The 22,809-nt window shown below is 44.1% G+C and overlaps 2 protein-coding genes across 2 annotated transcripts; both read left to right on the forward strand.

The window, feature by feature from the left end:
* The first annotated feature begins 9,398 nt into the window (after positions 1 to 9,398).
* Positions 9,399 to 13,350, forward strand: LOC123139359 (NADH dehydrogenase [ubiquinone] flavoprotein 2, mitochondrial). The gene is made up of 10 exons (XM_044559172.1): positions 9,399 to 9,639; positions 9,739 to 9,807; positions 9,901 to 9,966; positions 10,378 to 10,494; positions 11,308 to 11,385; positions 11,464 to 11,569; positions 11,691 to 11,737; positions 11,984 to 12,061; positions 12,635 to 12,700; positions 12,809 to 13,350. Exons 1-10 carry the CDS (start codon positions 9,541 to 9,543, stop codon positions 12,914 to 12,916), a joined length of 834 nt encoding a protein of 277 aa, XP_044415107.1. The 5' UTR covers positions 9,399 to 9,540; the 3' UTR covers positions 12,917 to 13,350.
* Positions 13,351 to 14,500: 1,150 nt separating this feature from the next.
* LOC123139365 (pseudouridylate synthase 7 homolog) lies at positions 14,501 to 20,543 on the forward strand. Its single transcript, XM_044559179.1, has 20 exons — positions 14,501 to 14,734; positions 14,820 to 15,020; positions 15,105 to 15,379; positions 15,630 to 15,702; positions 15,793 to 15,849; positions 16,229 to 16,308; positions 16,392 to 16,454; positions 16,748 to 16,835; positions 16,926 to 17,028; positions 17,118 to 17,221; positions 17,357 to 17,430; positions 17,806 to 17,870; positions 18,034 to 18,194; positions 18,276 to 18,343; positions 18,446 to 18,506; positions 18,916 to 18,953; positions 19,177 to 19,245; positions 19,400 to 19,724; positions 20,104 to 20,207; positions 20,294 to 20,543. Exons 1-19 carry the CDS (start codon positions 14,564 to 14,566, stop codon positions 20,131 to 20,133), a joined length of 2,106 nt encoding a protein of 701 aa, XP_044415114.1. The 5' UTR covers positions 14,501 to 14,563; the 3' UTR covers positions 20,134 to 20,207; positions 20,294 to 20,543.
* The last annotated feature ends 2,266 nt before the right edge of the window (positions 20,544 to 22,809 follow it).

Consider the following 22,809-nt stretch of genomic DNA (forward strand, 5'->3'; position numbering starts at 1 on the left):
TATCGTCCTTGCTGTTGGCGAGCGGAATATGAGAAAAAAACAATGGAAAATTAGTAGATTGGTATAAATATTTGGGGAATATCAGGGAACAATAGGTGACTTGGAATACCTTTAATTAATTTAATTGCATTTTAGTTTCTGCATTTTTTCAAGGTAATCTCTCCCTGCAAAGCCGATTTAATCCTGCAAACAAATCATATTAGAGAGAGAATCAGATTGAAACCTCGTTCCCCATCCTTACCATCAGAATATTGGCTCCCGTGGGTGTTGAATCTGAACTTAGTGCTCCAGCGAATGACAAACTCAAGCAACTCGCCCCTGTGCGACGGCGGCTAGGAGGGCCATGAGGAGGGTGGTGGCCCGGGCTATCTGGCAACCGGCGAGGCGGACCAGCACCAGGCGAAGACGCCGGCCATGGCGGTGTGGAGGCCAGGGTGAGCTTGACGTGCTAGTAATTGCAGCAAGGACGGGGCAACGTTGAGCTTTTGATCCCGGGCGCAATCTGAGAAATTGGAAAACATAGGGTCACGGTTCTGAATATCAAGGGTGGATGAAAACAGAAACAATGCAGCTAGCATATTAGAGAAAGATAAATAAAGAAAAGTACAAAGGTATAGAAGATAAGCAAGAAAATTTGGAATATCCGTGAGGCACTGTTGAAAACAGAATGGACAGGCTTACACGGAGGCACTGTTTGAGGTATAATAGTATGGTAACCAAGAGTGTTTTTTTGATAAGGTAGGTGTATCTAGAAGAACTAATGCCAAGTACCTCGAAACTTCAAATCCTTGTAACGCCCCGGATTCGTTGCGCCAGGTGTCTGCTAGTTATTCGTCGTCATTGCCATGTCTTTTGCTTGCGTGTTGCATTTTATCATGTCATCACGTGCATTTCATTTTGCATATGTGTTCGTTTCTTGCATCCGAGCATTTTCCCCGTTGTCCGTTTTGCAATCCGACGCTCCTATGTCCTCCGGCGTTCCCTTCTTGCCTCTCTTCATGAGTGGGTGTTAAACATTCTCGGAATGGCCCGAGGATTGCCAAGTGGCCTTGGTATAGCATCGGTAGACCCTGTCAAGTTTCGTGCCATTTGGAGGTCGTTTGATACTCCAACGGTTAACCGGGTAACCGTAAACCCCCCCTTTCTCTTTGCAGCCCAACACCCCTTCCAAAGTGGCCCAAAACCCATCTAACTCCCTTCCATGCTCTCGGTCGTTCGATCACGATCGCGTGGCCGAAAACCGCTCCTCATTTGGACTCTCCTAACTCCCTCTACCTATATATTTGTGCCTCCCCCCGAAAATCCCGCAGATCAAACCCTAGCCCCGCTCCCCTCGCGCGCCGGACATGTCCAACCCCGCCGGACATGTCCAGCCTCCACCTCACTCCGGCCAATCGCGGCCTGCCACGTCACCTCCTCCGCCGCCTTAGCCACTCACGCGCTGCCACCTGTCCGCGCCGCCGCCCTCTCTCTCCTCCCTCCGCCGCCGCGCCGCCGGGGGCCCAGATCCGGCCCGCCCCGGGCCAAACCGGGCCGCGCCGGGCCCATCCCGCACCGCCGAGCTCTCGCGGCTCCCGCCTCCGCCGCCGCCCGGGGCGAAGGCCGCCGCCGCCCGCAGCCCCGCCGCCGCCGCCGCCCGGGAGGGCCGCCTCCTCCCACGCTCGCCCTGCGCCTCCTCGGCCAGTCTCCTGGCCTCCCGAGCTGGCCCGCCGCCGCTCCTCCCGTCCGGCCTCGCCTCGCCCCGCCGCGCGGCGCCCTGTCGCCGCCTCGGCGCCCCTCGCCGTGCCGCCCGACCTCGCCCTCCGCCGCTGCTGCGCCGGATCCGGCCGGGCCAACCCATCTCTGGCCATCTCTCCTCCAACTCCGGCGAGCCCAGACCGCCTCGGGACCCGTGCAACCCAGATCTGGCGCAGGTTGACTTTCCCCCTCCGAAAATTTCACTAAGTCCCGAATATTTCAGTATTATCATGCCATGTTCATCGCATCGTATCTCTGCATCCGTAGCTCCGTTTCGTGCGTGTAATATGTCAAATTGTTCGTCCCAACGAGTACTTCATTTAATTCCATTGCATCATATTCATTTGAGGTCATCTAGATTCCTGAATCATCGTTGCAAGAGTGCTTCATAATGTTTTCTGTTGTCTGTTAACAGAACGAGCTCTTTTGTCATTTTTGCCATGATTGATGTGTGCATCCTATGAGGTTGACGTCTACATGTGTTTTGAACTATGCCATGTCTTCTTTACAGAGGTGCTTACCATATATTTTTGTGATCAATGTGGTGACTAACACAAGCATGCAAACTAGGCATCATGATGTTGCTGATTTTAGTCCCTGTTCTGCTGTTATTTTGATGCCATGTAAACTTGATGCTACAGAGAGATCCATGCATATTTTGAGATACTTCAGTAAGGATGTTTTGAACATATGGTTGTTCTTTAGTCATTCATGCCCTTAGTTGCAATTATGGAGTAGTCTAGCATGTCATTTTCGTGCTCTAATTTTGCTTCAAAATGTTTCCTGGCAGATTGTTTACATGTTATTTAATTTTGCCAAGGTTGTTGTAGTTGATCCTTGCATGCTATGGACTTGTTCTTGACTTGGTTTGTTTCACAAACATGTATTCTTGATGATGTTATGCTTATCTTGTCATGCAATGACTTGTAGTGAGTGAATCGAGCTTGTTAAGTAGTGTACTTGATGTTGCTATTTTGCTAGGCTGAATCTGTTATTTCGTGATGCTATATAAACATGTTGCTACTAGTCATTCTATATATAATCTGGAGATGTTAACTAAATATGTTTTGTTCTACATGTCATGCTCTATCCATCCATGCCCCTGGTTGCAATCATAGGTTGCTGTAGCTTGTTCATATCTTGCTCCAAAGTTGCTTGATAATGTTGTTGTCAGCCTGTTAACATTAAGTTCAGTAGTTGCCATGTATTTTCCTAGTGTTCCATGCAGCCTATTGACTTTCTCTTGCCATGCTTAGCTTCACAAACATGTCTTCTTACTGTTGGTTGCCTTGCCATGCCATGTTTTACTCTGTAGTGAGTTGCACAAGCTCATCTACATGCCTTCATAATTCTGTTTCTGACATGTTTGAATCTGTAAGATAACTTGCCATGTTTACGTGGGTGCCATCATATTTTCTATTCCTTTTTGGCTTATGGTCACTAAAGGACTTTTGATCTATGCAATTAGTAGGTTCATGACATGCCTTTTTTTTGCCATTATAAGTTCCTGTAACATGTTGTTTGATAGCTCTAAACATTGCAACCTGATGTTATTTTCTGCAGAGTCTGAATTGTTATTACTTGCAATCTTACCATGTGTGTTTGAGCATGTTCTAGTGATTTCTGGACATAGCTCAGTGTTCATGTTTTGTAATGCTTTACCTGTACATCATGCCCATGTCTTTTGTTTTCATGTTGAGTTGCTGTAGCATGTTGTTTTGATGCTTGCAATATGCCTAGTTGCTGTTTTGGACAGATTGTTGCTATAACTTGTTTCATGTGTGTGTGTTGAACCGTTGCTCCGTTTTAAGTGTGCTCTATATGAAACTTGCTTGATTTTGTATATAGTTTCATATTATCATGTTGCATCATTGTTTTGAGGTGTTTGCTTGATGTTTGGGTGCATTTTGCATCAATGCCATGTTTAACTTGTGTTGCTCATATCTTCTAGGCCGTAGCTCCGAACTAAATGAACTTTATATGTAACTTGACTAGAATCTCGTGTAGATCATCTTTGTGCATCTTAACTTGCTGTTTAATAACTTGAACATAATGTTTATTCAGATCTGGACCAATTTCGAAATATGCATATGAGGACTTACCGGAATTGTTATATGTTGTTCCCGGCCTCATTTAAACTTGCCTTGATGTGTTGCTCTTGTTTGCATCATCTCTTGCCATGAGTAGCCTCATCTAGTTTTGTCATGCATCATGCTTGTTGTGCATCATGTCATGTTCATGTGTGGTGTGTTTACCATGTTGTGTGCTTCTTCTTGTTAGTTCCTGTTTCGTTGCGATCGTGAGGATTCGTTCGTCTACGCTTGGTTCGTCTTCGTGGCTTCATCTTCTTCATGGACTCGTTCTTCTTCCTTGCGGGATTTCAGGCAAGATGACCGCTACCCTGGATCTCACTACTATCATTGCTATGCTAGTTGCTTCGTTCTATCGCTATGCTGCGTTACCTATCACATGTTTATCAAGCCTCCCATATTGCCATGAACCTCTAACCTTTGGCACCTTTCCTATGCAAACCGTTGTTTGGCTATGTTACCGCTTTTGCTCAGCCCCTCTTATAGCGTTGCTAGTTGCAGGTGAAGTTGAAGATTTATCCATGGTGGACAGGATTTTGTTTGGGATATCACAATATCTCTTATATTATTAATGCATCTATATACTTGGTAAAGGGTGGAAGACTCGGCCTTTTGCCTGGTGTTTTGTTCCACTCTTGCCGCCCTAGTTTCTGTCATACCGGTGTTATGTTCCCGGATTTTGCGTTCCTTACGCGGTCGGGTGATTTATGGGACCCCCTTGACAGTTCGTTTTGAATAAAACTCCTCCAGCAAGGCCCAACCTTGGTTTTACCATTTGCCTCACCACCACCTATACCCTTCCCTTGGGTTGGCCAACCCAAGGGTCATCTTTATTTCAGCCCCGCCGGGCCAGTGCTTGTCTAAGTGTTGGTCCGAACCGAGTAGACTGCGGGGCCACCTCGGGGCAACTCGAGGTTTGGTTTTACTCGTAGGATGTCTCATCCGGTGTGCCCTGAGAACGAGATATGTGCAGCTCCTATCGGGATTTGTTGGTGCATCGGGCGGCTTTGCTGGTCTTGTTTTACCATTGTCAAAATGTCTTGTAAACCGGGATTCCGAGTCTGATCGGGTCTTCCTGGGAGAAGGTATATCCTTCGTTGATCGCGAGAGCTTATCATGGGCTAAGTTGGGACACCCCTGCAGGGTATAATCTTTCGAAAGTCGTGCCTGCGGTTATAGGCAGATGGGAATTTGTTAATGTCCGGTTGTAGATAACTTGACACCAGATCCGAATTAAAATGCATCAACCGTGTGTGTAGCCGTGATGGTCTCTTTTCGGCGGAGTCCGGGAAGTGAACACGGTTTCTGGGTTATGTTTGACGTAAGTAGGAGTTCAGGATCACTTCTTGATCATTGCTAGCTTCACGACCGTTCCTTTTGCTCTTTTCTCGCTCTTATTTGCGTATGTTAGCCACCATATATGCTTAGTCGCTGCTGCAGCCTCACCACTTTACCCCTTCCTTTCCCTTTAAGCTTTGCTAGTCTTGATACCCATGGTAATGGGATTGCTGAGTCCTCGTGGCTCACAGATTACTACAACAACAGTTGTAGGTACAGGTTATGCGATGATCATGACGCGAGAGTGATGTTTGCTTATTTCGGAGTTCTTCATCCGCTTCTTCTTCGATCAGGGGATAGGTTCCAGGTCGGCAGCCTGGGCTAGCAGGGTGGATGTCGGTTGAGTTTCTGTTTGTGTTTCATCCGTAGTCGGATGATGCTCTTATGTATTGTGATGTTGTATTCGTGTGGCATTGTATGCCTCTTGTATGTATCCCCATCTATTGTGTAATGTTGGTGTAATGATATCCACCTTGCAAAAGCGTTTCAATATGCGGGTCTATCCTTGGTGGGACCTTCAAGTTCCTTTTGGATAGGGTCGCATATTGGGCGTGACAATCCTAGACTGTCATATTAGCATCTTATATTATCTATGCAGATGACAAAGTGAGATTAAATAACAATGTGAAACAAATGGTAGCAGCAAACGACCTCTGAAGTAATCCAAGCAGCCAAAGACCGATACATTTAGCACCTTCTGATTCCTAGTGCATCTTGAGAAATTGGAGAACATAATCTTCAGGATAGGAATATTCAGAGACGACAATTGAAAATAGGGAGTATGCACCTACACATAGCAGAAGGTCGTTCCCAGATGTGGATGCGAGCAAGCGTCCATGGTCGTTGACGATGGCGGTACAGAGGGGGTTTTAAGCACAGTTTTCTCTAGAAAGGAAGGGTAATGGAGGCGGAGATAATGAGGGCTCATCAATGGAGTGGTGAGTGCGGCCGTTTCATGCGCATTTGTGGCATGGTGGTGGAAGAGATTGCGGCCAAAAAAACGGCAGCGGGCAGATGAACGAATGACCTCGAGTTAATGCACAGCGGCGGAAGAGCTAGCGGTGGTGGCTGGCAGGGGAACAACCGCCGCTGGTGACGGCGGAAGGGTTAGCAGCGTCGGGCGATGGCTGGATGGAGGGAAGCACGGGTGGTGGAGGCTGCTCGTGGAACATCATGGGCGGCAGCAGCTGCCCAGGGATTGCCGGGGAGATGACCGAAGGGCCCCTGGTGGGCGGCGGCGGCTGGCCGAGCGAGAGATGCAGGCGACGGGAGATGAGGATGGCTATATTTTTTTCTTATATCCTATACTATGCACTTCTCATGGTTTTGTTTTCGTATGGGCTTTCGATGGGCTGATAACGTGCAAACAAATGGGCTTGGACACATGCAAGGCAAAACGAATCGAGCGACCGAGGCAGACGTGACCGAGAAAGGGGAGCAGGACGTGGAATTCCCTATTCGCCGCTCTCTGCGGCAAACAGACGCTGCTTCGCACAGGCGATCAGGCGATCGTTCGGTTTTGGGCCGGCCCGTCTGCGTGTTTTCAGCGTTCCCGATTTTGGGAACCTTGTGAAGGTTCCCAGCCGGTTTTTTACGGTTTTGGTAACCTTCTAGAAGGTTCCTAAATCGGATTGCTTTCTTTTCTGTTCTTATTTATTTATTTTTCCTTTTCTCTCCCTGTTTCCATTTTCTGTTTATTTTCTTTACTTGTTTCTTTTTTCTTTTCATTTTCATTTTTTTTCTCAGATTTCTTTTTCTTTTTCAAAAATGTTCACATTTTACAAGTTTGTTCATTTCTATAATAAATGTTCGTGTTTTTAAATTTTGTTCATAACTTACAAAATTTGTTCGCTTTGTTTCAAAAAATGTTTATAATTTCATGAAATGTCCCATTTTAAATATTTCTTCAAAAATTCAAAAAATGTTCGTGGTTTAAAACTTTGTTAAGAATTTCATTATTTGTTCGCAACTTCAAAAAAGTTTCATGTTTTTTAAAATCATTTTCTGCAGTTTCAATTTTTGTGTTCGCCTAGGCAAAAAAATGTTCCTGTTTTCAAATTTTTGTTCAGAAATTTTATAAATTTTTAGAATTTAAAAAAAGTGTTTGTCTTTTCAAATTTTGTTCATAAAATATAAAATGTTCGGTTTAAGAGATATGTTTCCGCTTTCAAAAAAATTTCAAAAATTGTCCAGGAATTTCAAAAAATGTTCCCATTTTTGAAAATTGTTCAAAAAAAATTCAGAAAAATGTGCACACTCTCACTTTTCAGTTTCGAAATTGTTCAGTTTCAAATTTTTGTTCACAAATTTCAAAAAATGTTCGGGCGGTTCAAAACATGTTCCCATTTTCAAAAAATTGTTCACAATTTTAAAAAATTGCACGTTTTAATTTTTTCAGGTGTTTCCAAATCGTTCAGTATCAAATTTTTGTTCACAAATTTCAAAAAATGTTCGGGCGGTTCAAAACATGTTCCCGCTTTCAAAATTTGTTCACAAATTTAAAAAATGCGCATGTTTTCATTTTTTCAATAGTTTTGAAATTGTTCAGTGTTAACTTTTTGTTCACAAATTTCAAAAAAAAAATTGGGCAGTTCAAAAATGTTCTCGTTTCCAAAAATTGTTCGCAATTTTCAAAAATGTGCATGTTTTCATTTTTTCAGGAGATTTAAAAATTGTTCAGTTTAAAATTTTCAGAAAATGTTCTTGTTTTCACATTTCTCTTATATGTTCGCGTTTTCAATTTCTGCCTTGGAATTTAAAAAAGTTCCCCTTTCTAAAAAATGTTCCTGATTTTTGCAAACATTTCGTTTTTTTTTGCAAATCAGCAATTTGCTTGTGTGTCACAGATTCCTTCATTTTTTTAATAAAAATGCTTTCGAAATTCAAGATATATATTTTGGACTGCGCTGCGTGTTTGGTTCTTTAAGCTTGGCGCTGCTGAAGAATCATTAACGATTGATAGCTCAATTGGTAGTACCACTTTTCGTGTAGTGTAAGGTCATGGGTTCGAATCCCTTCAACCGTGGTATTTCTTTTTTAGATAGAAGGGAAGCGAACAGAAACACCGAGTTCTCGCTTACTCGCTCGTGAAACAGAAAACGGCCCAACAAGCCCGCCAAGTGGAGGCTCTGTGCGAAACACCAGCAACTTGACGCAAAGAGCGTCATATAGGACCTCCCGCAGGACGTTGCGAGCGAGACCAGCGACCGACGCAGGATGCGGACACTGCGAGCGGGAAAATAGGGGGTGACGTGGCTTCACCACAGGCCAGGAAAATCAGCTAGTGGGGGGCTCCTATTTAGATATAGAAGATATGTTAGTTCAAGAAAATCATATGAATTATTACCAAAAATATGTGGAAATAGTAGGATAATGACATGAAACAATCAAAAATTATAATACATCGAAGACGTATCACGTGGTTATCTAAGATCAACAATGTCATAGATGTGGAGACTGTCGAGTTGATAGCATGTTGTCAAGCTCTTGTTATGGTAGAGGAGCACATAATACCAAAACTAATATTGAAGATGGACAGGTCTAATGCAATCAAGAAAATAAAAGACATGCGGCGAGAACGATCATCGACTGAATCATTGGTCCAGGAAATAAAGAACAGATTAGGCCGCTTCCAGGAGGTGCAGGTGAAACATGTTTTTTGTTATGCTAATCGTGCTGCTGATATTTTAGCTAAGCATGATTATTGCACTATGTACGAGCAAACCTAGTGTAGTGATGTAACAATCAAACTATCTCATCCAATGCTGTGTAAAGACCTTCGTAATGATTAAAGAAATACCAGGTTGCTTCGCAAAAGAAGAAGAACCAAAGTTCATACTGGAGACAAAGAGAGGTCATCTTCGAGCCAGTGGCGGTTCCAAGACCCAGGGCAGGAGGGCCTGGGTCCTGGGCATGAGGAATTCACACTGTGTTCATATAGCAAGGTGGGCACTGTAGCGACACTGTAGGGGTACTGTAGCCGGCCTGGGGCCCGTGGCTTAGCCCAATCCTGGGTCCGTTCCTACTTCGAGCAGCGGCAACCCGGGCGTCGAGATTGGCGGCGACCTGGTCATCACGTCCGGCCGAGGTAGAGGAAGGAGAGGCTGTGAGGCGATGGTGGCAGTGCGCCTTTGCCGCTGCGCCCTCCTCTGTCCACGAGGGGAGGCTGATCTTTTTTTTAGAACGGGGAATGGGCTAATCGGGCCAGGCCACTTAAAAAAAAATCCTGTCCAACGGAAGCCCAGTAAAGCAAATTTAGGTCGACGTGCCCGGTAAGAAGAAGAGCGAGGAATAGGAGGTCTCTCTCGCAGTCACAGGCTCACACACAAGCGACCGGACACCCGCCGATATCACCACCGCTCCCTCTCCGGCCGCCATGTTGCCGCCGGCCGCCCGCCTCGCGGCCCGCCGCCTCCTCGGCCTCGCCTCCGCCTCCGCCTCACAGTCCGCCGCCCGACGACTATTCCCGTCTCCGGTTTGCGCGTCTCCTCCCCCTCCCCCCTCCCGAATCCATTCCCCTCCATTTCCGCCCCAAGCCGATCCCCTGATCCAGTTCGCCGAAATTTCCTTGCAGATCTCCTCCCCCGCCGCAGCCGCCGCCACGGGTTACTTCTCCAGGTCCTTCTCTTCGGCGCTTAACTACGTGAGCACTCTCGGATCCGCTTCTCCGCTCGTCTGATCTGTTTTGCCGCCGACGACGATTGAGCTAGATTCGTATGTTTTGTTGTTTCTGTAGCACATCGATTCGCCGGACAACAACCCCAACATGCCGTGGGAGTTCACCAAGGCCAACATGGACAAGGTAATCTTCTTCCCCCGGTCTGGGTCTGCGATGCGTGTGTAGCGGCAGGACTGTTGGGGTCAATTGGCTGGATTTGAAATAACTGTGACATACCTTGTTAAAATGTGTGCTCAGATGTTCAGATATGGTTCTTAGGGTAGCATTTGCACTGGTAATGTGATGTTCATCCATTAGATAGATACTCTTGAATGATTGTCTTCTGTTTACCATCTTTTTTCCGCTATTGCAACGGGGCAGTCTTGTTAATATCTTCTATTCCTGAATGAACAATTGTAACAGCACTATGGGTCGTAATGTTCCATTTCTTACAGGAGAAATGGGCTTAGTGAATGCAGTTAATATGCCTCATCCCACTACTGACACGCTTCAAGTTTGTTATCATCTGGACTAATTTCCTTTGTAATGTTGCAGGTCAACGAAATCCTATCTCATTACCCAAGCAACTACAAGCAATCTGGTATTATTCCAATGCTTGATCTTGCACAGCAGCAGCATGGTGGATGGGTCCCGGTTGCAGCAATGGACGCCGTAAGTTAAAATTCGTGCAAAATTGTGACCTTCCAACATCAGCATGTCATGTTGTCCTTTTTCATATAAAGGGTGAAATTGTTGTGAGTTAATGTACCTTCTTTAGTTTAAAACTTGTATCTTACTTGTACCTGTAGAACTATGCAAAACCTTATTGCCCCTTGTTTATCTTTGTATATGCTGTTCTTTTCTGCGTACTCTTCTGTCCATTCACTATGTCTGGAACACTTAATTGAAGTCCGTATAGGTGCACAGAAAGATATCATGTGCATATTGAGTAGTCGGTTTAGCTTATGACTTGCACAGGTTCCTTGGTCTTTAATTTTGACACTTTAGAATCAAGTTACATCGTGTATGTAGAACAAAACATTTGGAAGTGGCAGTTACAACCCTTGGGTAATTACAAATTTATTCTGGATTTGATAATCAAGAAAATTAGCCTTATTAGGAGACATGGGGTCCCTACTTTTAAGTAAGAAAGAACATGTTTGTTTGTGGACATACTAGTTGAAATCTCTTATGATCATTTTTTTTCTTTTCTGAAGCTGATTTGATGGAATTCTAATATATTCATATGGCAGCTCATATTATTGATAGAGCGTATTAACATATAATGCATTCAAAGCTGGAGCATATCCTTTCTCAGCATGACCATTAGGTTCACTATTTTGCTTCAAGTATCATAGTCTTTGTTACACACTGATATAATATATTTTTTATTTTTTTTTATTTTCTGTTGTTCTCCCCTCTATCTTGGAAAAGTGAACACTTCACATTTTCAGTGTTCCTGACAATAATTTGTCTTTTCTGCAGATTGCTAAAATAGTTGGAGTTGCACCGATCAGGGTCTATGAAGTTGCAACATTTTACTCAATGTTCAATCGGACCAAGGTACCTTGATGCATGATTGCCTACTCTGTACTCATTACTACTACCTCTTTTACCATGAAGTCGTTTCATGCTATGTAGGTGGGAAAATATCACCTTTTGGTGTGTGGAACTACACCCTGTATGATTCGTGGTTCACGTGATATCGAAGATGCCTTGTTAAAACACCTTGGAGTTAAACGGAATGGTTTGTATATTGCGTAACTATTCTGATATCTGTAAATTTGTTAACCACAAACTTTGTCCTCTGAGCAAGAGCTTTTTTTGCCGTTTCTGTGATTTAATTAACATTTTTGTTTCCTTTGCAGAGGTGACAAGCGATGGTTTATTTTCTGTTGGGGAAATGGAATGCATGGTAACACCATGATCTTTAAATATTTGTTTTTAGTTGAGTTTACACTTTCCAATATACTCCCTCCGTCTCATAATGTAAGACGTTTTTTAACACTACACTAGTGTCAAAAAACGTCTTACATTATGGGACGGAGGGAGTATAACTGTAGGAATGTCTGTAGTATGTTTGTAATTAATGGTTTTAAATGTTGGGTTATGATCTATCCTTAAAGCCACTTTTATTCACATTCTGCTTATGTGTTCACAGGGTTGCTGTGTGAATGCTCCCATGATTGCTGTCGCTGACTATACCAAAGGTTCAGATGGTTACACATACAATTATTATGTAAGATTATTTTGCTTTTGATAATCATACAATTCAACATTTCACTATTCTGTTATCCTAAATTGTATCCTTTACTGTTTGCTCTTGCTGGTATTAGTCGGTATCAGTGACTTTTTGCTGGCATAATGTGGTGTGAATTGTGCCAGAAACAGCATGTCACATCTTATAGGACAATGGGTTGATGGAAGAACATAATCACCTATAGGAGTATATCGTTAGGGAAGGGGTAATCTGATAACAAGTGGTTGCATGTTTGAACAGTTGTTTACTTTTAAATTCGTGTGTATGCATAGATCAAAACTTGTCTACCCAATACACCAAACTATTATGTCATTGCTTGTTGGCTCTGTACTGTACCTTCTTCTTTGGGCACATTAGGGAGGTAGAATGTTGCCGTAGTTATCTTTTAAACTAAATTTCCTTCAGTAGAACTACTGCATCACTGAGACATAAAGTTGCTAGCCTACCAGGATGGCTTGTTAGAAGTCGCATGCCTTTTGCTAATAGAATAGGGGTTGAAGTAATTTTTTCCGCCTTATGTAACTTGAGCTTTTTTCTACTTCCCCTTCACAGGAAGACCTCACTCCAAAACGAGTCGTTGAGCTCGTTGAAATGCTGAGAAGAGGAGAAACGCCCCCTGTAAGCTTTAGCCAACTTAACAAGATTCTCGTACTATGTCTGGCCGCATGTTTTACTTGGTCTAGTTCCAGTATACACCTCTTCTGATGATCCGATAAACTTTTGCAGCATGGCACCCAGAACCCAGAGCGGAAAAACTGTGGTCCTGCTGGAGGGATGACCACCTTGCTAGGCGAGCCAAAGCCTCCCCCATGCAGGGACCTGGATGCCTGCTAGTTTTGCTTTGAGTTGCAAGCACACAAATAAGTCGGCCTGCTCGCACTGTATGTTGCGGAAACCGTGAACAATCGATAGGCGATTTGATCTCCTGTTGTTCTCAAAGCTTTCTTGTGGCCAACAATGGACATGCGATTTGATTGATCTTTGTTGTTGTCGAAGCTTTCTTTTGTCTGACAATTGGATGCGTCTACCTGTCACACACCATCTCTTATTTTTTCCTTATCATCAGCTAGACTGCCCACTGATAAAGATAGTGCTCTTCTGAAGCTGCAGCATTGTATCCGGCATAAGAATCTGGGGCACTGGATCGATTGCTGTTATGCTACTCCTGCAGTGTTATATTGCTGTTGTTCATGCATTAATGTTTGAATGAACATGGACCTGGTATTCTTGGAGAAACTTTTTGATATACAAATTTTCTTATTCGGTCATAGGTATTGTGTTTTCTCTTCTATGGGAGTGTTAAACATTGATTAATAAGGTCTGTACTATACAATGTGCCCTGCGTCGCAAAGTCCCTGCTCTTTCTCACCTCTTCCCAGTACCCATGCACACCTCAGTGCACTCATAGCTAGTAGACATTGTTCTACTGTTCTGACCTAATATTTCGCACCACTTCCTGTTTACAGCATGTAAAATCATGCAAATTTAGAACCTTGAGGTTTCCCTCTGACCCTATTTTGTTCAACCAAATGAAATGAAATTTTAGAATTCACTTAATTTTGGAAGTTCATTTGATTGAACTAAGTAGGGTCGGAGGGTACCTTTACTAAAGGTTTCAACCGCATGATCGGATCCTTGTGCACTCGCAACAAGTAATGATCCTTATTAAAACTTTGACTTTGATGAGCCCTTGAGCCTTCTTCTTGTTTAAAGTGCATGTCGGACCTCTAACTGGGCTTTCATGGTTAATGGACAAATAGTTACATCGAACGATGATCATATTTCAGTCCCTCCAGCGATGTTAAATCGGCACTTGTGGGCTCCCACAAGACTAAAAAATGGACAACAATTTCGAATATCCACTTTGGTGCCTGGGCTCAGATGAAAATATATATATGTATATTTTTTTTTTGCAAGCAAGATGTGCGTGTGCGTGATGTTATTGCATATTTTGGTGAAGTTTGGACACTCGAGGAGCTTGCGGCAAAAAAGACAAAATTGGTCGTGAACAGTGCTCCTTTTCAAATGTTTCTCGCATATCCGACTTTTTTGCCATGAGCTCCTCAAATGTCCAAACTTTATGGAATTTTGCACGAACATCAAGAATTTGAGCATCTTTCATCACAAAAAATGGGATTTTTTTTTGAATTTTTTTTGAATTTTTAAAATACTTTTTATGGTTTGAGCCCGGGCACCAAAACGCCTCGTCCAACATTGTTTTGCATCTTCTGCGATAGTAATATCGACACCGACGGGGAGTTGAGTTGGGGAGGGGCGGGCGGGGAGGAGAGGGTGAAGGCAGTTTTGCTTGGCTGCCATTCAATTGATCTAGGCCATCCACGATGATCCAACGGCAGAGAAGGTCGCCAGTGGCCGATGCGGCCCCACCTAGCAGAGATACAGCCAGCGGCTTTTCCCCCTAAACCCTCTCCGCCATTTCCCTCCCAAAACCCTAGCCCCCAAATCAGGCCACCCGCTCCCATGGCGCGCTCGAGCTCCGTCACCGAGGCCGAGGTCGGCATCGCCTGCTTCACCTCCGCCCTCCCGGGCTTCCGCGGCGTCCTCAAGCACCGCTACTCCGACTTCATCGTCCACGAGGTCGCCCGCGACGGCTCCGTCGTCCGCCTCACCTCCCTCGATCTCCCCGACCAGGTAGGTACTCGCGTCTCCGCCGCGACGTCTGCTCGGTGATTCCGCACTCCCGGTCCCGGTTTCACCTGCGGCTCGTGCATTGCAGTGCGTGGATGCCAAGGAGGAGGAGAAGGCGGCGCCGGCGGCCGACGCCGACCACTCCAAGGCCCTCGAGTCGTTCAGCGGGCTCTGCGGTGAGGCGGACTGCCGTGCGCTGAGGGGGCTTCTGGAGAAGGTCGCGGCCGGTGGCGAGGGTGAATTCTCGCCGGTTATGCTCTCGCCCGATGCCGACAAGGGTCATCGATCGGTGGGTTCGGTTCGGTGGTGCTGGTTGTTTTGTGTGGCTGAATTTGGGGGAACTGTCTGATTTGGAGCATTTATTTGCTTGCAGGAGGTGCACAACTTTTTCAAAAAAAACTTCAAGTTCTTGGTCACAGACACAGTGGAACACAGCGATGGGGTTCAGAAATACATCAGGGTGCGCGTGGGGTCTGAAGCCGGAGGAGGGCGGGGCCGTGGTGGTGGAGGGAGGGGCGGCGGTGGGAGGGGTGGTGGTGGCAGAGGAAGGAAGAGGAAGAACATGAATGGTTCTGATTGGGGAGACGACAGGCCATTTGACAGTAGAGGGTCGTCTAGTTGGCCAGCTAATGCTGGGAAGTTCCTGAGGTGATGAAATTCTGTTTGAATTGATCATCTGCTGTCCTAAATTATTATTCGTGTTTGCACTGTAACACGTTCATTCCACTTGTTTGACATAGTTCACAGGCTTGTTTAAATTTGGTAACACGAGTAATGTAGCTATAACAACTCCTCTATATTTGTGTAGTAAGGAATATTAATGTAATGTTTGCGCCGTGTCTAGTTTTGCTGCTAACTAGTTCTGTAACTGGAGCTACCATTCTGTGACACTGATCAGGTTTCATCTTTGCAAAGAAAACAAGGACACCCAAGATGCATTGGGAGTAATAGGAAAAATGTTAGGACTCCAGGTACATCTTGGTTGCTATTTCTCTTATGATGGCATCATTCAGTAACCATTCTTTGCCAACCGAGTAATGACTTGATTATGCTTTTTGCAGTCACGCTCATTTGGGTTTTCTGGAACAAAGGATAAACGTGCCGTTACGACGCAACAGGTGTTTATTACTCCTATGTAAACCATCTCTCTAAATTTAATTCATGTAATCATGGGTTTGCGTTTTGGGATAAAATGGCTAAAAATTCGTACATGGGCGTGGGAGAAAAATACTTGAGGTGATTTTATCTACAGGTATAAGCAACTGTATCTGTAATTATGTATGCTATTATGGTGTTACAACCAGTTAATAATTGTGTGTAAAATTTAATATGCATTCGTTCTAGATAGTATTATTAGTATCATTGATCAAACTAGGTTATGTAGTTTGTTTCATGATTTTCTGGCTATTTGATAGATTTGGTTATAATTCCTGTTTCATGGTTATGACCCTTTGCATGTAATTGCCTTGGCTAATGATCCAATTCTTATCCTATTAGGTTACCGTTTTCAAGGTGCCAGCAAATAAAATTGCTGCACTTAATAAGCGACTATATGGCATCAAAGTTGGAAACTTCTGGTAGGTGATCAATTAATTTTTGTAGAATCACTGGAATATAGCTGTCCTAAGTGATACTTTAGCAACTAACTTATCCTCTCTAGTTATGTAAAGGAGGGACTTGGTCTTGGTCAACTCATGGGAAATCGGTTTACAATTACCCTGAGGTATCATATCTTCTCTTTTTTCCTTATAATTTAGTATATAGAAGTACTCCTGCTCCAGTGCTCTTCTGAAAGTGTAACATAAGATTTAAAGCTATTGTAGGCCTGATTTGATTTGCATCTACACAGTGGACAGTACACACACACTACCTCACCACCATTAGTTATTCTATAGTTCCGCCCTTTGCGGTGTAGTATCAGTATATTACTTTAGCCCACTTGCATGGAACCTTGTATATTTTGCTTTAACAAAACTGAGAAAATTGGATAACTTATGTTTACCTGCATTTCTTTAGAGGCGTTGTTGCAGAATCGGATGACATGATAAAGGCTGCTGTGGATGGCTTAGGAAAGAACGGATTTATCAACTACTATGGTTTGCAGGTACAAACCTAGGAACCTCTGCTTGTGCTCCAGAATTTACTTTGCTGTTATTTCTGAACCTTATTGACTTTATCTATTTTGTCTGGTTAGCGCTTTGGAAGTGGTTCAGTACCAACCCACCGTATTGGAGCTGCTTTGCTTAGAGGAGAATGGAAAAATGCTGTAAACTTGGTTCTTGATCCAAGGGAAGGAGATATCCTTAAATTATTTTGTTTGTATCTAATTAGGATTTGCATGTTGTGCTGTGCCAACTTTTGTTCAACATAACTCAATACTCCGAACAGCGTGATGACATAAAGGAGGTGCGTGAACATTACAAGCAACATGGTGATATTGATATGGCTCTGAGGAACTTCCCTCGCCATCTTGTGGCTGAGAAGGCTATTGTAAGTATAGTCCTTTATCATTTACATCGAAATATCCTTGTATTAGATGAATAAGTGTGCCTTTTGTGATCTTTGCTGTAAACACACATCTTTTTGTGGAAATTAAACTAATATCCGTCCATGCACTATTTTCAGCTTCAGTGTTTGAGGAAATGCCCTGAGAACTATCTACAAGCATTAAAGGGTATACCAAGACCGCTAAGAATGATGTATGCCATATATCTTTATCTTGTATGGATTGTTTTTTCTTGATATAACTGATTACTTCAAATTAAACGACATTGGTGGTTTTCTTCTCCAAGAATATGATAATTGTAAAATGCAGAAAATTGTTTTCTAGTAAGTATATATATTTCTTTATAATCGGTCACTTTAGATGTAATCTGACATCAACAGTAGTACATCCATTTTACATGTTAGTCAACAGTATTGTGCATTTGCTTGTCAACTTTGCTACTCTAGTTACATATCACTTGCTAAATCAAAATATTTCTGCTGTTCACTTTTCTGCTTTTTTTTTGAATAATTCTCATACTTTGTTTCTGTCCTTTTACTTATTACTGATTACTGATTTGCTTCTGTAGGTATGTCCATTCTTACCAAAGTTACCTTTGGAATCATGCTGCCAGCATGAGAGTTGAAAAGTATGGTCAGTCTACTTCGTCCTTGTACAGTTACTCAGTTTCAATTGAATCATTGTACAATTTGATGTTTTGGGCTAACCGTTACTATTTCATGAGGTGGGTTATCCCATGAGGTTTTTATGGTGGACTTCACGCTCCCTTTTTATATTCTAACTGGTGATTTGACAGGCATTTCACAGGTCGTAGAAGGTGATCTAATCTATACCAAAGAAAGCCATCCTGGAGAAGCAACTTCTGTGGGTACTTCAGAAGTTGATGGCCTTACAAATTCTTCTGAAATTGATATTTGTCCTGAAGCAATTCCAGAAGAAAATATCCAGTCTGTGAAGGTTTGCTACAAATCTACATGCTCATACACAGAAAATGTTCCTTCTCATATGCCTATCCCTGCACCTTTGTTTCTCTTGTAGCTAGTTGATTCTGAAGATTTATCGAAAGGGATCTACTCGTTTGAAGATGTCGTCCTTCCTTTGCCTGGGTAAATGACCAATTCCCTTGTTCATATATTCATTTTTTTTCCTGTCATGATTCCACTTGTCAAGAAAACAAAAAGATTCAGCTTGTTATTGTTATTACACAGCTCACAAGCATTGTTCCCTGGGAATGAAGTTGCTGAGATTTACCATGAGATGGCTAAAAAGGTAAATACTACTCCCTCCGTCCCAAAATAAGTGTCTCAACTTTGTACTAACTCTAGTACAAAGTTATACTGAAGTTGAGACACTTATTTTGGGACGGGAGGAGTATATTGCAGTGTGTATTTCATGTTTATTTAGAGATTCTTGTTTGGTATGGTCAAAACTTGCGTACTGTTGCATTTCTGTTACAAGCATTCCCAGTTCCTATTTCATTGAATCAGATATTGCAATGCTGTGGCCTTTGGACTATGCTGACTAAAATGTGTTTGATTTATCCTTTTCCTTTGTGGATATTAGCTGTCATACTGTAATATCACTGGTTTTATTAGCAAATGTGTTATGAGTCACACAATTTCTTAGTGGCTTCTGCCATGACGAGAATCATAATGTTACTTTGGATTTCATGTCTCAGGATGGCATTAGCTTGACAGAGAATGCTCATGGTGTGAAGTAAGTTTCTTCATATAGCTCCCAGAATTCTTTCTAGCTATGCATAGTCCTTGAATCAAGGGCAGCTGTAAATAGTGCAGCCTAATGCATTGTGCAATGACAATTTATTTTTTTCTTCTGCGGTGTATCAATCATTTCATATACATTACATCTACACATGCTTGTTTTACTGCTACATCATATCCTAATTTTTGCGCTGTATGATGCAAACACCATTTGTTAGGGAGTTCTCAATTACAAGCATGAAAGGAGGTTACCGACGGGTGTTCCAGAAGCCTATTGATTTCGAGTGGTATGTGTATTTCCATCAATAGTTTACCGTGTTAATCCATCAAAATCATTCTCTTCACTCTATCAATTGGGCTTGATTCAAGTGTTAATCTGACTGCATGATTTAATTTAGAGTAACACTGCGATGTATTGATAAAATGCTTCGATGACTGCAGGGAACTCATGACATACACGGATGACAGTGCATCTTTAGCAGAAACCGATTTGGATATTCTCTCCAAAGGCAAGCTTATAGAAGCAAAGGTAGCTAATGAGCCTGCTGTATCTAGTGAAAATTCCGCCTCCAACCCACCTGATTGCAAGATGGAAGAGCCATTGGAGACCTCCATGCCAACCAGTGAAACTAGCTTAGAAGAAAACAAGTCTATTGGCAGCTCAGATATATTGCCAAGCAAACTTGCTGTAAAGCTAGCATTTACTTTACCTGCATCGTCCTATGCTACAATGGCAATCAGGGAGTTGCTGAAGGATTCAACCTCGGTATGTTTATCCTCTGTCGATATAGTATGCTTTTACAATTTGATTTTAAAGACTAGTGAGTCGACTGACGTCCATACTTACACAATAATTTTTAGTTCTTCAACTAAACTTGTGCTTTAGGCAGAAATGATTTCCACATGGCCTGCTGTTGTTTTAATTGGGTTGAAGTTGCGTATAAGCATGGCTCTTGATGATTGCTGATAGATTCTTTGGTGTGTTTAGGATGTCATGACACTACGGTGTTTGGTTAATATGAGAAAAAAAAGGGCATATACAACCGAGAAATTCATCAACTGAGAAACACTGCTGATAAAAGATTTCTATTTGTCAGTTATTTCTGGCATGACTTGTTGCATAACCTCCTTTGGGGCACCTGCAGGTTGCGTACCAGAAAACACTTGATTGCTAAGTTTCTCACTGACGTCAGTTGTCAAGGGAAACTGATCTGTCATCTCACCAGTTGAGGATGTGACATGGCTAAAGGTATGGTGCTTCGAAGACCCGATAACTCTGAATAAAATGGCACTGTTTACGGGCTCCTAATTCCTGCTTCTGTGTTTTTATTTTAGCTAGAGCTTCAGTTGGATCCATGAATCCGCAAACTAACCACGCGGCGAGGCTCCCGCCTGGTGCATGCAAGCAATATGACCGTTCAAAACTATGTACTGAGCGCAAAATTTATGGTACCTATTCTGTACTAGAATGTGCCCGGGCCGTAATAAAGCTTGTATGACCTATCATGACACCTCTGTAACGAAATCGAGATATAAAATCGTGCTGCGTTGGTTACCTCAACGAAGCTGAAGTTTTGCTGGATGATTCATTGATTCCCCGTCATTTTGTTTTGCATTATAAGTTTCCTGCTTATTTTGGTTCCTTTTTTTCATCGTTTTATTTCGATTCTGCTTGACTGGGCGTGGCCACGGACGCTTGGACCTCTGAAAGGACCCATGGTCTAGTCTCGATAGGTGATTCACAGGAACTCCAGGCCCTGTTTGATACACCGAGGAAAGGGACATTCCCTGTACACTTCCTGTATACAATTCCTATACTCCCTCCGAATCCAAATTACTCCCTGTCCCATAATAAACGCTCTTATATTATGTTATGGGACGCAGACGGAGGAAGTAATTGACGCACAAGCTTTGGTACAGCTTTGTACTGTGTCAATTAATTTGGATTGGAGTACATTCGGATAGGAGCCATGAACTCTCCTAGATTTTCATAGGACCCTGCCGGACCACGAGAATATGAATCTCTACTCCTAATGACTGAGTTGGTAGGATTGTGTCCACGGTTTATTTTCGTCCGGTTTATTTTCGTCTGGTTTATTTTTGTTTGGTTTAATTTGGTCTCTCTTTCCATCATCATATCCTCACGTTGATTTTTTTCACCCTCCCAATAAAAACTTTCTTAACATTTACAAACTTTCCCAATAAAAACTTTCTTAACATTTACAAACTTTCCTAACCAGACACCGTCACAAACGGGCAGGTACAGAAATCACATTACAAACATTAAAACCCTATTTTCATGAAAATCAATTCAAAATCCTAACTTTCCTAACGCATCGATTCTTACCTTTCCTATGTACCTCATTGATGCCCCATCGATGCCCCCTCCCACCAAATGTAAGTTCTTTCATCCCCTCGCACGATCCCCTCGAACCACCGTCAAAGTAAGGAAACACCCAGCGCCTTTGTTCCAAATCATGCCATTTTAGTCAACCCCAAGCTGCTCATGGCCGGGGACGCCGTCGTCTTCATGCGCCGCGCCGACGGGGAGCTGCTCACCGGGCGCGCCCAGGTACCCCGCCGTCTCCCAGCAGGCGTCCGAGGGCGCCCGAGGAGGTGGACGAGGCCGTGCGGCTCGCGGCAGAGGGCACGCTCTTCACCGTCACCTACTACCCGCGCCAGGGCGCCGGGGAGTTCGTCGTGCCCAAGCAGGAGGTGGAGGACGCGCTGATCGGCGCCTGGGCACCCGGCGTGCAGGTGCGCATGAAGTTCCTCGACACCAAGGAGCGCCGCTCCGAGTGGAACAACGGCGCCGTCAAGGCCGTCGAGTCGTCGACCCCTCCATCTGGCGCATGCTCGAGGTACATCTTGCGTCCATACATCCATCTCTCCAGTCAATCCATCCGATCATTGCGATAATTGTCTGGTTGATCGATGGAGTCCACCTCTGTTTGGTTCAGGCATGCTTGCTTCAATTTGTTTGCTCTGCCATTCAGTATGGAGTAGCCCTAGATGTTCACCATGCTAGCGACTCGCCCGTCAAACCGCAGAGATCCCTCGCATGGAGTAGCCCTAGATGTTCTAGGCCACCACCGCCAATCCGGCGAGCCTACGCTGCGACCGTTCATGGCGCCTGGGGGCAATGAACTGGCATTGCGGTCATGGAGGGGAGGCTCAGGATTTTGTGATAGGAGTGAGAGTTGAGAGTGAGCGGGTTGGAGGCTGTGGTTGATTTGTTCAGTTACAAACGGGCAGGCTCTTCACCGTCACCTACTACCCGCGCCAGGGCGCCGGGGAGTTCGTCGTGCCCAAGCAGGAGGTGGAGGACGCGCTGATCGGCGCCTGGGCACCCGGCGTGCAGGTGCGCATGAAGTTCCTCGACGCCGAGGAGCGCCGCTCCGAGTGGAACAACGGCGCCGTCAAGGCCGTCGAGTCGTCGACCCCTCCATCTGGCGCATGCTCGAGGTACATCTTGCGTCCATACATCCATCTCTCCAGTCAATCCATCCGATCGTTGCGATAATTGTCTGGTTGATCGATGGAGTCCACCTCTGTTTGGTTCAGGCATGCTTGCTTCAATTTGTTTGCTCTGCCATTCAGTATGGAGTAGCCCTAGATGTTCACCATGCTAGCGACTCGCCCGTCAAACCGCAGAGATCCCTCGCATGGAGTAGCCCTAGATGTTCTAGGCCACCACCGCCAATCCGGCGAGCCTACGCTGCGACCGTTCATGGCGCCTGGGGGCAATGAACTGGCATTGCGGTCATGGAGGGGAGGCTCAGGATTTTGTGATAGGAGTGAGAGTTGAGAGTGAGCGGGTTGGAGGCTGTGGTTGATTGTTCAGTTACGAA

The sequence above is a fragment of the Triticum aestivum genome, chromosome 1B (assembly GCF_018294505.1).
Source record: "Triticum aestivum cultivar Chinese Spring chromosome 1B, IWGSC CS RefSeq v2.1, whole genome shotgun sequence".
NCBI classification, from domain to species: domain Eukaryota; kingdom Viridiplantae; phylum Streptophyta; class Magnoliopsida; order Poales; family Poaceae; genus Triticum; species Triticum aestivum.